Here is a 17005-nt window from a genome sequence, read left to right as displayed (position 1 = left end):
ACATATGTAAGATTACCATTTTACATTTAAAAATAACAATAATATGTAAACATACAACACGAAAAAAATGGAAAAACTACATTAAACATATGTAAAATTATTATTTTTCACTAAAAAAAAACAGTTTATCTCCATAATGTAACATTACCATTTTATAAAAAAAAGAAAAAAAAACATAAATATAAGTATTTGACTATCTGGCCAAGTTCTTCTTTAAAACATTGCCGTTTTACATTAAAAATGAAATAATACATTAATATTTAAACATCTATCTTAAAATATAAAAAATAGATATTAATAAAATATAAAGTATAAGAAAGAGAAATACACAATATATAGAAAAATAAATAATAAGTAAATATTATAAATATATAAATATACGAATTATATATACAATAATAAGTAAATGCACAATTTTAAAAAAATGGAAAGAGTACATTAAATATTAAACATCTATCTTAAAATGTAAAATATAGATATGAAATAAATAGAAATTATAAGAAAAAGAAATACACAACTTAAAAACAATGGAAAAAATTATATTAAGATTTAAACATCTATCTTAAAATATAAAATATAGATATTACGCAAATAGAAAGTATAAGAAAAAGAAATACACAATTTGAAAAAATAGAAAAAGTACATTAGTATTTAAACATCTATCTTAAAATGTAAATCTATCTTAAAATATAAAATTATTAGTAAATAGAAAGTATAAGAAATAGAAATACACAATATAAATAAAAATTAAATATATAATATAAGTAAATACCCAATTTAAAAAATGGAACATTACATTAAGATTTAAAAATATATCTTAAAATTTAAAATATAGATATTACGTAAATAGAAAGTATAACAAATAGAAATATACAATTTAAAAAAAATGGAAAACGTACATTAAGATTTAAACATCTATCTTAAAAAGTAAAATAGAGATATTAAGTAAATAAAAAGTACAAGAAATGAAAATACATATACAGGAAAATATATAATAAGTAAATATGTAAATCTATAATATATGAATTATATATATAATAATAAGTACACAATTTTTTTAAAAAATGGAAAAAGTTCATTAAGCATTAAACATCTATCTTAAAATGTAAAATATATAATATAAGTAAATACACAATTTAAAAAAAAAGGAAAAAGTACATTAAGATTTAAATATCTATTTTAAAATATAAAATATAGATATTACGTAAATAAAAAATATAAGAAATGGAAATAAACATTTTAAAAAAATGAAAAAAGTACATTAAGATTTAAACATCTATCTTAAAGGTACATATATCTTAAAATGGTAGTAAGTTATATAAAAATGAAAATACCACATTAAACAAAAAAAAATTAAAATGTACTCCCTCCGTTTCAAAATAGATAATGTTTTAGAGAGTTTTTGATGTTTCAAAATAGATGATGTTTTCATATTTCAAGGTATCTTTTAACTTTATCAAAAACTGTGTAACCAATTATATTTTGTAGTATGTTTTGTGATTGGTTGAATAATTTTTAATTTATATTTTAGTGATACCTTTTAGATAAAAAACAAGTGTTTTAATATTTGTGTCCCAACCTAAAACTTCATGTATTTTGAAACAGAGGGAGTCAAGAAAGTCCATACAAAACTCATTATTCCATCAACATCAATCTCATACTATCAAGGAAAACTTCAAAGCACTCGAGCAAAAAATGGTTCCACCATCAACTATTGCCGTCCCAAAAACCTTTAATGACTTTGAAGGAGATTTTTTATAACAACGAACTTTTTGTTAGGTGGATTCATTGTTGGGAAACCCGCAACTTCCAAAAGCCAAACTTATTCATGGGAATTGAATTGCTTTTCATAGACTCAAAGGTATTCTTACAAATTTAAATTAATCTAATCCATCATTTTATTGTTAATATTCATACTAACTATTTCATGATCAAACTATTACAGTTAATAACCATTCAAGCATTTATCCCGAAACACTTCCTTCCACGCCGAATCAGGTATTGGTTCATGTTGGTTTAGTATTGTTTTTGGTTTATTAACACGTTTAGGATGGTCCTATTGTAAATATAATTTAAGTTGGTTTAGTATATATTCTGCTTAAAATAACTTAAATTAAATAATAGTAATATTATGCTTAAAATATAATTTTAAAGAGTTTTCAAATATAGTTTATATAACATTATAGGTGATGAATTTAATTATTAAATTTGTTTATTACTTAAAACTAAGTTATTTTAAAAACATACTGAGTTATAAATATCAATGATGGATTGGTGAGTATAACATGAAGACAAAAATATAAATATTTTATTTTCAAGATAAGAAATTCAGCTTTTACTCAGTTACTCAATATATAATATCTTAAATTATTTTTTAAAAAATATACATAATTTATATATATAGATTAATCTTCCAAACTTAAACTATTATATTATATATGAATAATGTTTTTAAATAAAAATAATTTCTGATTTAAAAAAAAAAAACAACAAATGGTTATTTTCAAATAATGGATATAATTTACATTATACTATCATTTAACAAGTATTAGATACGTTTTGATATATCATTATTTTCTATTTCCAGAAAACAATAAATTGTTAAACATCAATATCATCTAGGTTAAGTATACGGACAACACAAATTCAAACATCACAAAAAATATTTACATAAACATTATAATACAATAATTTAATCAAAAAATGCAATTAAAAAAGAATAGTTATATACTTAATATCTGAAAATCAAAGATATTTTTGCTAAAATTGTACTTACCTGGCCAAGGAGATCGACCATCTTTTTACGGATCGATTGATTGTTGAGCATGTGGTCGATCCAAAAATTCTCAACAGTTTAATTTAATATCTAAAACATTTTTGTTAACACTCAACAGATAGTTTTGCTAAATATGATAACTAGATAGCCAACAAAATTACAAAAAAATATTTAAATAGTAAAACATATGTTAATTTAACGTGTTAAAATTTAAAAATAAATTTTAATTATGACATGCATCTTAACATTTATATAAATATATATCATAACCTAAATATAAATAATTTAACAACTTAAATTAGAAAAAAATAAAAATGTCCGGGCGTAGCCCGGGTTAATCCCTAGTATTATAGAGTGGAAGGGATATGCTGTTCTTAGGGAATATCTGATTTTCTTAAAAAAGGTTTAAGAAATAGTTGTTAATTTTATATATATGATACGAGGGTCTAAACACATCTATTGCATGGGAAATCTATATTTAATTAAAAAATCAGAATGTAGAAATGCGTAGAACCAGTATTGAAATATTCCATCGTAAGAAGTATATATTAAACGATACATGAACTATGAATTGGTCTTCTTCATGGATACGTGTGAGAATGAAACATGTTGCGGCCGAAGTTCTTCATGAATATGCTACACAACACCGTACCATATATTTGGCTGTAAATATTTATATACTATAACATTCGACTGCTTAGTCATGTCCATAGCTGCTAATTCGTCATGTCCTTGTTGCAACGATCTTATGAGTATTTGGCTTTCACAATACAACTAATTTTATAAAGTGGGGTTTAATTCATTTTCTTAAAAATAAGTACGTGAATTTCATTACTAAATATACAATCCGATACAAATATTTTGCATCTCAATCTACTAGAACTAACAAAATGGTGCCAAAAGATCAAAAATAAATATTTCTAAGAATTCAAATGATAGTTTTTTTTTCAATTTATCAAATGATAGGTTTTTCATGGCTTAAGCATCTTCCGTTATATATTTTTCTCGGGTGAATTTAACGTCAGATGATAAAAATAGATAAAAAGAAAACGACCTCAATATTAAATCTTACACATTTCGAGCATGAAGTATGAGAAATGTATATTTCTAGTTGCATTTGTTTTCAAATATACAAAATATTTAGTTACTTTCTTGTTGACGAAAAATAATTTTGTAGAGTTAACAATAGGAGTTGATTACACATAAAGACACATAAAAACAAGAAAGATTTACGTTATAGGACACTTTCTTACTTCTTATTTTCACTCTAGGACACTTCTATCTACTAGAGCACTTTTCTTTAAATAGCACTTGGATTTTAACTTTGTGAGTTCAACTCTAACCATAAATTAATTAAATAAGTCTGACACCAATTGGCCATTACACTAACTAAATTTGATATCTTTTTTTTTGGGCGGGATTTAATATCAGCCTTTGATTCTCTTTAATAATCTGGTGGTCAGGATTCAGTAGAAAAAAACTTTATATGACACATATCCCACCACCACATTATGACCATTAGATCTATTAATATAGATATAATTTCAGTGGTCCAGATTTCATCTATAACTAAATCAATTCTTTGTTTTTTTCTTCTCATCCTCTCTATCATCTTTATCTCTTATTTTTGCAGACCATACTCTTGTATCTTTTTCGGTGATGATTTTATCTTTGATTAGTGAAGAATTTCAACACAAAAAATGATTTCTCTTACTAAAACGAATTGGATTTGGAGTGTGTAAAAGTGACATTGAAGATGTATACGACAATAACGTAGACGATGATGGAGATAGCGACGTATACAACGGCGGCGATGGAGACATCAACCATGTCAATCTAGACGACGAACACCCAAACAACCTTCTCCCTTCTTGTTCTATGACTAGTGAAACAACGACAAATACGAAGACTTTCAGTGGATTTCAAACTAATGAACCAAAGAAGAAGATCCTTTTTTCTTTTTCTTCTCTTGACGAAATATAATGGATTATCTCAAACACGTACATGTTCTTGTACATATATATGCTTATATTTTGTTGTACAGATGACACTATTATATTAGTGTACATATGTACAAATATGTTTGTTGTCTAAATGCATACTAAAATTATATGAAATTACTCTGTACATTAAATTTATGTCAGTTTACACTGTATTTGGACATCCAAAATTCTCAAAGTTGGAAAATAGTTTGGGATTTATTGTCTATGTACACTTTTCATCTGTCTAACATACAATACATGTATAAACGACCACTTTATTGGTACATATGTACATAAAACATTTGTACATGACCATAACTATCCATGTGTACAATTGAAATCGTGTACACATGTACACAAACAAATATGATTATAAGTCGTGTACACACTACCCACCAACTACACCATGTGACTCTTAGTAGATGATTTTCATATTACACACCTAAAACTCCCTCCACAATATGATCATGCATAGATCTAACTAATCTTCGCTTAGGCATGTTAAGATAAACACTAACCATCTTCACAAGGTTAGGTATCTTCATATCAAAATTGGGTCCAATTATATATTTCCAATAAGCGTTGTTTTCATCAAGTTTAAGGATTTGATATTCATCATCATAACCCTCCTCACAACATGATAACTTTGTCTTAAGCATTCTTCGGGAGAACTTGCAAGTAATGATATGGATCAGTTACAAAGTATGTTTTGTGGTTTATCTATCTAGTCTAATGTATATCAGCATTTATGTTGTTAGACTCTCTGAATTTTTTGCAGATGTGTTACTAATTCGTACTTTAGTGTTCCTGCTCTAAAATTATTTTTGCATGACCTCTTACACACGCCATAAGACAATCATTTTCATCAAACATCAAACCTTAATTTAATTATATTCTCCAATAATAAATAAATATTCTTACAAAGTGTTTCATATTTCATGACCAAAACTAAAAATTATTGATGTGTACACATGGATCTTGTGATTCGGTGTACATGTTACTCTTAAGAACAGTGTACATTTGGATACTATTATGAAGCTTTGCGATCTTTGTACATGTAGACTTTGAAAAAAATGTGTACACGTGGATTACGTTTTGGCTATGTGTTACCAACTAATAAATTTTTGGTTATTTATGAACATGTGGAGTGATTGTGAAGATGCTCTGTTTCTCTTTAATAAAACAGAGTTTCTGATTTAAACTCAACTTGATGCCTCCCTCCTCTGTTTGCGTCATCTATGTAACACAAACAAACCAAAAAAATTAAAGCTTAGTGAACTCCCAAATTGGAACACTAATCTACAAACCCTAAAAGGGAGATCAACAGAAATCTAGAACCCCACCCCCAAATCGAAACCCTAATAAAAAAACCCCAAATCGAAACCCTAACAACTAGAGGCTCTTCATAAAGTATGCAATTTCACCCTTCTAACGGAAGAAACCTGAAATCGAAACCGTACGAGATGGAAGCAAGCTAAATACTTACCTTTATCTTTTCCCTTGCAGTTCGCTTCTTTCGCGGCGACATCTTTTTCTCCGTCAACCTCCACCGTTAAAATATCTTCCACAGGAAATCTCGTTCGCCGCTCTCTCCAACGGAACCTCTCTGTGTTTTACCGAAAACGATGGAAAAAATATTACCAACCCAGATTTTTTAACGTGCCTCATGTAAATAAAAAAAACCCCAAACTATAGATTCATTTTCGTGTCCACAACTTCAAACCAGAATATTTTCAAATTTTAAATCTTGTAACTAGCCCAACCAAAAAAAAATGGCTAATTACCTAGATACCCATCCTTAATTTAGCTTTTTAGAGGGCAAACATGTATTCAACCATTGGAAAGTACCTCAGTAGTACATTGTGCCCTTCAATGTAATAAAAACACATAATGTGTCTTTTTTGTGTTAATAACTCTAAAAACAATAGTACATAGTTAAATATTACAGATTCCCAAAAAAGTCAAAGATTACCTAACTTCGGTTTCCTTTTATTATCACTCCAATTGCTCTTTCTTCTTTTTCTAAAACAAAAAAATTAGTTTATCGCTCTATTTGTTAGTATTTTTATAATTATTATACAGTTATTATCAATGAGACAACACCGTTGAATAAATGGTGGTCGCACATTATTGAATCATATGCGGTAAAATTATAATGAGGACAACCAGATTGAATTGATTATGGTATAGAGTCAGCTACCAAGAAACATCAACATCTAAAATTTTAAAAGAATGGCTCAAATGTTTATTGAAAAATGGAATATAAAATTAGAATGTAATATACAAAAATCGAATGTGACTCTCCATTTCTCTCACATTGAACATCGTACGAGAAATATAATCGCACTCGTTCAAAGGCGGAGAATATTAAAAATGAGCAATATTACATTTTTGCTTATATATTAAAAAACTCCGACTAAAATCAAAAGATCCGTGTATTATCTCGGTAGGTTAAGGCCAATGTCCATTCCGTTGAAAGCAATCGGCGCATACATCCATTGATCATCAGAGCTTAATAACTGCGTAATTACAAAATATTTTTAAAAATTAGATCATTTTCATGTAACACATGAATCTACACGTAAAACGTTAAAATCAAAACCCCTCCGTACCTTAATTTGAAGCTGCAAAAATTTGACGTAATGAACGGCTTCCTCAAGCATTGTACTGATGTCAACCTGTTACACATTTAAGAAATTATAGCCGCTTAGAGATTTATAAACGTTTGTTTAAAACAAATGCATGCAAAGATTCCTATTTACCATCTGCATGTGTTAATCGTTTGCATGATTTATTTTTACCTTTGTTCCATTAGGGACGAGGTTTTGCAAAATCCTTAGTCTCTCGTTAATCCTTTCTCTCCTTTTCTGCACGATCAAAGAAAGATCAGGGTTTAGTCACGTTTTGTATTCCCCCAAACAAAAAGAAAATATAATTAAAAACCCTAAACCTTTGACTTTTATCAAAATAAAAATATTTACCCTTGCGTAGAGGCTTTGAGGGTCGGTGGCAGCACCACGGCTGGCTCTGGTCTTGCCGTTGAGGTTGAGGGCCTTGGAGGCATCTTCGTCCTCTTCTCCTCCAACGTCCTGAGAAGGGCACTGTGATTCTTCCTCGGAACAGAATGTGGTGCTCGAGTTCTGTCTACTCATCATAGCCCCACTCTTTCTTCTTTTCACCTTCTCTCCTTCTTCCTCTTCTCCTCTATTGTTGTTATCACAAGTCATCTCTATGCCTTTTTGGCCCCTCTTACCCACTTTTGATCTCTTGTTTTTCTGAATCCATCACAAACCGTTTATACAATATTAGTCGATAAACCATGTCACTATCATATATATATCCAATAATTTTGTGGGAAATTTCTTTGATGGAATTTTTTTTTTAAAATGTAAACGGCAACATTTTGATGCATGTCAAATAGATAAATTCCAATAACTTTAACCCTCTAGATTTACAACTAGTTAAGAGCCTTAAATCAGTAAAACTTACATCAGTAGATGTCGCACGCGATCTCTTCTTAGACCCGGCGAGAGATCTATGATAGTCAGTAGTAGTCTCGGATTGCAACATACTCTCCCCGTCATCGTGATTCTCCACGACAGTTTCCAATGGTAAAAGAGTCTTTCCAGATGAGTATTTCTCAACGTCACACTCACTTGTCTCCTCACCAACAAGATAGGAGTTGGTGTTGACGGTCGCATCTTCCATCCCAAAGCCCAATGACCCATTGTTAGTCTCTTCAACCGTGGGTGGTACCACCGTGTAGTATCTGCTGTCCGCAACGCTGTAGCTGCTGCTCTCCCCAGAAAAACCGAAGCTACTGGCTTCAGGCATGAGGGAAAGATGGTTGTGATTAGAACCAAGGCTCCAATACAAGCCCTGTTGGTCTCCGCCGGCTGTGCCTGAGGATGAGCCAGTGCCAGGATGATCGTAGGAAGCAAGGAGCTGGTTCATGAAATCGGTTTCTTCGGTTGCATAGGTGTACATTCCTCCGAGGTTGTTGCTCCATTCTCCCATAGCTTCCATTTTATTTTTGTTATTAACTTAAACGTCTTAAATGAGATTAATCTTAATCAAGAAGATTAGTTAGTTTTGTTTGTTCGAAGTCTTGTGAGAAGTGAGGGAATTGGGGAGATGAATTCGGATGTTTATATAGAACATGATAGATAGTGGATAAAATGTCAACACTTATGTCACAAATTACAATCATCTCTCTAAATTAATTTATAAATAACCAAGTCCGGGGATATCCTTAGATATCGACAGCTAAATGGTGGGCTCTATACTACTTGGTCTTCAAAACATTTTTTTGTCGTTTCTCGTTTATGACTTAATGCATTTCCGGTTATCTTATTGCTTAGTTTAATACACTATTACATATTTGTTAATTAAACACATAAATATTAAGTAAAACAAAAAGAATATCTTCGGATGATATACCTGATTTATGATTTATGACCAATGATTAATAATGCAAAAAGCATGAGTTTGGCTGTATTCACAGTACACATGATGTGTTTTTAATAGAATTTTGGATAACAAACTGGGGAAGCTCACTAGATTCTTCGACTACAAAGTAGGTTATATCTTATTTAGGATTAGGTTTACGTTTTACAAAAGCTTTCAACTACTCCATTGAGTTCAATCTTTAAAAGATAACTTTCAAATAATTTCGTTAATAGTAGTTTAATCTGCCGTGATATAGCAAAGGTATGTTTTAGTTTAATAGGTACAATATTTTTTTCTATAATATTCTACATATCTTCAGAATATTCCTATCATTTGATAAAATGTGTGTATTTTACTTTAAAGTAGTATTAATCAATTTCATACTTTACATAACTAACAAATAATCTAAATGGGTCTATGGGAGGATAACTATATGTTCTTCCCGTTCATCAATTGAAAAAAAGATGCATCTAGTTGCCTAGAAGTCTTATGCAATATATAGAGTTACATTATTATATATTTGATGCATATTAAAAGGGGTAGAATCAGAATTAGGAAACGCACCCCCCCCCCCCCCAAAGGGATATAGGTAGGAAAAACTGACAGTTTGACGAATAAAAGACATTAAAGATCAGTGTACTTGAATGTATCAATGCTCCGCAAATGTCGGCAGCTATATGATCTTATATTTTTCTCTCTCCACCTTATCCCTTGAAGACGATAAACTTGAGCTTCGTCTCCTTCGGCACCGACGGCGCGTGGCGGCGCGTACGGTGACTGGAGGCCCCCTCCGTCTAGTTTCTTTCTCTCGTTTTGCTGCTATCCCATCTGTCTCGCTCCCTTCGATATGTGCGTTGTTCTGGGCTAGGGCTTGGCTCCGGAATTTGCTCCGCTGCAGAGGAGTTTTGATCCGGTGGTCTCTCAGCTTTCTCTGGAACAATGGCGAGAAAGTCGAGCGGTGGGTGGAGATTGCAGTCGGCTTTTTGGGGTATGGTTGGAGATCGATTTTCTCTTTCAGATCTCGTCCTGCTTTTTCTGTACGTGAGGAGGAGCGTCGCGGTGTCCTCTCCTGGGTTTCGACGGTTCGCTGCTCTAGCCCAGGCGGTTCTCGGCTACGGAGGGTGTCTCTCGTCGGTTTTTGAACCTGAGTATCCTCCTCCTAGCGTGGTGTGTGCTGGTGGGTTTCTCTACCACGGCGGTGAGTTCGTGAGCTTCAGCACGCAGGCGGGATGGTGTCTGAGCTCGGTGGCCGGCTCGCGTAGGTCATATGGGAGGTTTAAAGAGCGGTCGTCTATGTCCGCTTGAGTGGCCTTTCACTTTGCTTCCTCACCTTTGGCCCTCCTCTTTGCGGTTTCTGTACTGGTGTGCCCTGTTTCAAATCCCGTTCTTGTTGAGGCAAGTGACGGCCCTAGCGTCTCCAATTTCAGTTCGTCGGTTCTCGGCGACGACGAGCGTGTGGTGGTTCTCTGGTCATTGACCGCCACTTCCTAACGCTCGGTCTTCGCTCACATCCCAGCATCACTTGGGTTTGCTTGAGCTCTTTGTGGTGGTGTGCGAGGCAATTGTGTGCAGGTTGGGCTCGGTGTGGGATGTTCGGAGGTTGCAGCCCCTTTTTGCTCGGAACGGCATCATGTACAGGTCGTATTCGGGTCTAATAAAAGCTCGGTTTTGGTTTCTGCGGGTGTGTTAGGCCTCTGCTCTTGTTGTCTGTTCTTGTGGGATTGTGCTATTAAGCCTCGGCAAGCTGTTCTCGGATGGGCCATTATCTTTAAGAGCGGATCATCGGGGAGGCCAAAATTACCGGGTTCCGACTCTCGGTTGAACTTGGCTCATTCTTTTGCGGCAAGCTGTTGTTGTGGACATGGTCGAGCCTCGGGGATAGCGGTTTAGGTAGTTTGTGTCTTTCGTCCCGTTTTAGCTAAATCGAGTTTGTGTTTAGATTTATTTTCCGTTTATCTGTTTCTTGTTAACTTCTGTATTTTCTGTCAAAAACGAAAAAACTTGGTAATAATATCTTTACATTTTTACCAAAAAAAAAAAAAAAAAGATCAGTGTACCTGTGCTTAATATAATTCAATACACAGAACGATATAGTTTTCACTCCCAAACTTATCTATTTTATTATGGATATTCAGTAGAATAAAAGCTGTGCACAGCTTGAAAGACCCAATTTGTAATCAAATCTGATTAAAATAATTTTAATGGGAAAATACCAATGCTTGCACGCACGACCAAACAGTATCGCAAATCAGACGAGTATTATTATGATTTATAAATTAATCTTATATATTCTTTGTTGGGTAGATAGCTGGCAATTTGATGCCTCTTTGAGATTTTTTAAAAGCGCCAAACGAACACTTTTTATTCTTCATAATATTGTCGTTTCAGTTAGCATGGACGATATTTGTAATATTATACCTAGTTTTTTTTGTATTTAGTACTATTATTCTATAGATATTATTCTAGAAACCGATACAGGAATGAAAATATAAACTCGATCCTCAAAGTTTCGTCTTTTCCAATACTCAATAAGTTTTAGTGATTATTTTACAGAGTTAATTATCGGATTGAATCGGGCATTTCTCTCTTAAATAGTAAAGTAAAGTACATATTCTCATGAGAGATATTTAAACGTGAGCCAACTCATGTGATATACTATTAAACCAAAAGTTACAAAGTGAATTGAGGAATCAGGTTTTCACTATGAATCCCTTAGATTTCAATACATACCCGACTTTTTTCAAGAGTCCATAATCTCACCTTATGTGACATCCTTTGGTTCGGACTTCGGATTTATTTATACTTGTTCACTGTTTTATCAAATATGCATCAGAAAGGGCGTGATGACATATGTGTCTATTGTAAATTTGTGATGATTAATTATTGATCAGATCTTATCATGTTATTTATATTCCCAAAACATAGGGTGAGTATGAGCTACATATGGTGAACGACTGTAAATTATGCGTTTCGTTTTATTTTCTACTATTATCGTTTCTACTGTTGGCGGTGTTGGGTCAAAGTTCTCATAATGTAAATATATATGTTGAAAATTAAAAAATTTAGGTCCTTTTTATTATACTACAGGTGAGATCAACATTATTTTGCTGAAGATGGTGTCATGTCGCCGGTTAATATTTTTATTTATAGAAAAAAAGTTAATAATTTGCGATGATAAGGTAAATGTAAGGAATCCTACCAAACAGAATTAGGGATCAAGCTGCAACGTGTGTCGGATATTCCTCAGCATCATTGTTCATTATATTATAGTATGTGTTTATACTTTATGCACTTAAAATAGAGACGTAGACGTAAACCACACGCATATACTAGAAAAATGATAAACTCAACCTAATAATCAGAAATCACATATGTTAACTCGACATGGGAAAAGGACAGAACTACGAACAGTTCGCAGCTGTGTTTTTCGATTTGACATTTGGTCCTAACCATAATATTTATATAACTTTGTTTTTTAACTAAGCTCAATATTTATAACTTAAACCTAGTCGAAATAATAGTTCAAAAACATAAAATAAAAGGCAAAACAAATTATATTTTTTCCTCAAGCAGAATCTACTATTGTGTGAAAACATTACCCAGGTAAATGCATGAGGTCTATTAACAAGAAGATGTCTCTTTCAGCTGATCTTACAGTTATAAAAAGTGGCGCTGAAAAACATATAACTGGTAAATACCAACGCTCGTCCTACTCGCTTTAAAAAAAATATATAATAGTATATGTAAAACATATATCTCTGTTTAAGTGTTTAGCATATTATAAAAAAAGGCAATTATTTGATGTACCTTTTTTAATTTGATTTGGCTGACGATTGGTTGGTGAAGAGAATATTTTTATTTGCTTATCTATATATAATTATTGGCATTATAAGACCATCTAATAATAAAAGTTTTTTGCTCCTCTTCTTTTTCTATGGCTTCTTGATTTGTTTATACTTAAGTATACGATTATTATCAGAATCTTTAATATCGCATTAGAACTTTTGTTACGGTTTGCGTCCGCCTCGTGCATTCGTCACTTCTTTTTTATTATACTTCGACGTTTGGTGCATTGATTGATGTAGGACAAAAAAAGGAACGATAACAATATAGTCTACAGGCAACAAATAACACTTGATTTATTCAACGGATATAAGAAATGATATATACATTAGAATTTTTTTGATCAAATCAAAGACCAGACGAGGGTCTATTATGATTTTTTTTTTGTAGTTAATATACCTGTAATTTATATATAGTTAAGTACGTTTTTATGCTTTTCGTTTAATGGCCCGAACTGGGATCCAATCGTCCATGTCTAGTCACATCTTCGAAAGCTGATCAAGTGTTCATAACCTTTTTTTTAAAACTGATTGTGTTCATAACCTTTGTCCAAAGTTTTATGCCAATCCTATTGAATGAATAGTCGGTAAGATAATGTATTTTCTAGTATATAAGAATTTTGCTTACAACGACATGGTTCATATTAACTTTAGAAAATACATTAAACAGCATCTTACAAAATATATGGTTTTGCAGTGGATATTCATCATCAACTTATTCTATATACTGGCATGGTGTTTTTGTAACTTGTTAAACTATAGAAATTGACATTGGATTTTCATCTCCTATTAAATTATAATTGACTTTGGTTTAATATATATAAAATATATGTATTTAATTATGATTTTTTTATGCTAACAGCTAAGGAGAAAACTCTGTGTGTTTTAATTGAATGATATATTCGACAAAAAAAAATCGAACTACAAAATGGAGAACGGGAAAAGTCATTTTCAGTTTCCATCTCCTTGTAGTTGGAGACTTGAGCAAAACTATGCACAGGTTATAAAAATCATTTGTATAGAGGTAACAGTTATACACTACTAATATTTCTTTTTTTATCATTTGACACCAGATGTCACTATTGCCTGGTTATTACCCAATATATATATTTATGAAAAGGCACGGTATATATTTTTTTCTGTCGTTTTCTTAATTAACTTCTTCTAATACTTTGACAGTTTTTTACAAGTTTTTAAGATTTCTAATCGCATAGAATACCAATCAGAAATAATTTGACAACTATACTGAAATGTACCCCACACTATATGGTTTTATTTGAAGATTAGTATCTTATTAATATTTTGTGATTATTTTTACAATGGATGACGCTCAATTTTGGATACAGTAGCATTTTTGGAAACAAGTATTAGCAAATAACAGTTTTTAACAGTGGTACTGAATTTAAACCTTTTGTATTGTTCTAGATACATTTTTTGATTGAGCAAGTTTTTATTTATTTTATTAGAATACTTAATGAACAATCACATTGCACCATTATACATAAGGAATTGCATAAGATTTATTTTAGCTAGGGAAAAAATACCCATGTTTAGGCCCTATGCAAACAACAAGTTGATAAAAACGTACGTACGAGGGCTATATAAATTATTTTGGAGTTTATATATGTAACTATATGTATACACTGGTTTTCTAAACCTTGTCGATTTAGCTACTCGATCCTCGTCCATTAACATTTGGCAAACACTTAGCCTTGATAAACCTATATATTTCTTATTTTAGAATTTTTTACATTTAGTTCAGGCGATAATGTAAGTAGGGTCTATTATTAATTTGAGCTAATAGAAGGAATATTTAACAAATATTTTGATCTTTATATCACAAAATACACACTTGTTTCAATGGATCTCATTATGCGAATATAACTCAACTTTAACCAAAATGAATGACATTTTATCATGTTTAAATTTACTCACTTAATACAATTATTCTAACAGTTGGTATTTAATATTAGGGGGTGTTAGTGGGGATGAGATTTATAATGAGTTTTAGAATTTCTAAGTCTAGTGTTATTGATTTATAGATTCTTATATTCTCATTAAAATCTATTGTTATTGGTTTGATGATTCTATAATTCTATACAAAGTCATTTGTTATTCAAAAAGTTTAAATTTTAATGATTCTACAAATCTACTAAAGTAAGTGTTATTGGGAGTTGAATTCTTATCATTTTAACTCACAAATTAAGATTTTGAGAATACTACATGTTTACTTTGAATTCTTAGAATCATTACATTACTTTATTTTCATAAATTTTCACAATATACAAAATTCTCTACATATTTTTGCAAATTTAACAAATCTCTCAACTTTTAAAATCAACAAACTTCCCACTAGCACCCCCCTTAACATGTATGATGCTTTTGAACAGGAAATGAATTTGTGAGGACTTAGTGGTTCTATAATTCCAAAGAAAGAGAATCATCAGACACTACCAGTAGCCGAGCTAGCATAGTATCAGAATGGTGATATGATCCATATGAAAATAAAAATTCTTTTTGTTTTATAAGAAAATCTGAGATATTTAGCTTATTGATTTTTATAAATTGCCATTTGTTATTAAACTGATCCATGTAAAAGAATTTACTGTCTCCGCTATTGGAGACTAGCCTCTAATATATTTACATTTTTTGGGTTTCGCGATACTAGCTAGCTTCGTCGCACCCCTAATGGAGATGGAGGATGAAACATGCATCTCTTTCTCTATTGCTTCCCTCTATTTCTTATAAACGGATTTTCCCTAAATCAAACAATAGTAGTTTAGTGAGAAAAAAAGATTTAGGATAAAATGTAAATTCGTTGGTCTGAGTTTAAATTCTTGTAAGAACCCATTTTTCTGGCAACAAATTCTCTTAAGAACTAAATCACTATTTGCTTAGACAAAAATAAAACAATGTTTTATGTTTTATTAGAAAACTAAGGACGACAATAATCGTTGCTACTACTAAGAGCATGATTATTGGAAAGTTCTTTGAGTGGGATTTTTATCAGAATATAAGAACCCATCTCTTAATTTTTAACTAAAAAAGCTAAGAACCGGCTTTTAAAACTCTTATTTAAGAGCCAATTCTTAATTTTTTTAATTAAAAGTTAAGAGACATGTTCTTATATTCCACTAAGAACTCCACTTTAAGAATCATCCAATAATTATGTTGTACTATCCCCCCCCCACCTTCCCCAAAGATCTCGTTAGATTTGTTATGCCGTTTAAATAGAAAATAGTTCATATCTACTAAAAGGAGGGGTGTTGCCCGTAAATATTTGAGTCATGTCTGGTCCGAAAATAATTTAAGCTTAAAATTCAAAGCCCGGCCCAGTCCTTATAGGACTATAAGATTTTTCGGGGTTTATGGATTTATCAAAAATAATTTGTCATTGTCACCTCTATTGTTTTAATACATGTGAATTTTCATAAAAAATCAGTTCCAACTTTATGTTTTAAAATATTAAATGAGTTTAAACTTTTCTTCTTTATTAAAAATGTTTACTTTTCCTATGTATTTACGTTTTACTTTTTCATATGTTTTAAAACATATTATAAAATAACCAAATTTAATAAGATTGAAATAGTCAAATATAAATTAAAATTAAATATATAAGAATTTTTTTGTTTTTACGATAAACATGGTCGAACGTTTCAGACTTTCTATGTTGAAAAAAAACATGTTATAAAAGAAGAAGGTACATTGACAAATTTTAAATGTGACATTTGTAATAAACAAACAATAAGCTGCATTACCAACTTTCATATTTGTTTTATTAGAGTTTGGATCAAAAATATTAAAATAATATATCAATACTAATAATGATTTTGATTGCATGAATGATAATATTTAAACTAAAATATAAATTTTCGGGTTTTCGGACCGGTCCTATCCTAAACAGGCTTAAACCCAAAATAACCAAAACCCAAATAGACTTAGTTCGAAAGATCCCA

At 31.0% G+C, this 17005-nt stretch overlaps 1 protein-coding gene across 1 annotated transcript; it reads right to left on the bottom strand.

Moving 5' to 3' along the window:
• Positions 1-3454: 3454 nt before the first annotated feature.
• On the bottom strand, positions 3455-16924 carry LOC103843882 (transcription factor bHLH85). The gene is made up of 5 exons (XM_009120681.2): positions 8248-16924; positions 7740-8033; positions 7560-7625; positions 7371-7436; positions 3455-7277 (listed from the first exon to the last, which is right to left on the bottom strand). Exons 1-5 carry the CDS (start codon positions 8782-8784, stop codon positions 7197-7199), a joined length of 1044 nt encoding a protein of 347 aa, XP_009118929.2. The 5' UTR covers positions 8785-16924; the 3' UTR covers positions 3455-7196.
• Between the last annotated feature and the right edge of the window lie 81 nt (positions 16925-17005).

Source organism: Brassica rapa, chromosome A01, assembly GCF_000309985.2.
Source record: "Brassica rapa cultivar Chiifu-401-42 chromosome A01, CAAS_Brap_v3.01, whole genome shotgun sequence".
Lineage (NCBI taxonomy): Eukaryota > Viridiplantae > Streptophyta > Magnoliopsida > Brassicales > Brassicaceae > Brassica > Brassica rapa.
Note: the sequence above shows the minus strand (reverse complement) of the source record. Positions and strands in the feature narration are given on the sequence as shown.

Bases quoted from the DNA above. Each gene is read 5' to 3' on its own strand.
- LOC103843882 (XM_009120681.2), bottom strand. From the start codon at position 8,784: ATGGAAGCTATGGGAGAATGGAGCAACAACCTCGGAGGAATGTACACC. The intron at 7,626-7,739 runs GTAAATATTTTT...TTGATCGTGCAG, and splicing joins CTCAAAGCCTCTACGCAAGG to AAAAGGAGAGAAAGGATTAA. The intron at 7,437-7,559 runs GTAAAAATAAAT...AATGTGTAACAG, and splicing joins TCGTCCCTAATGGAACAAAG to GTTGACATCAGTACAATGCT.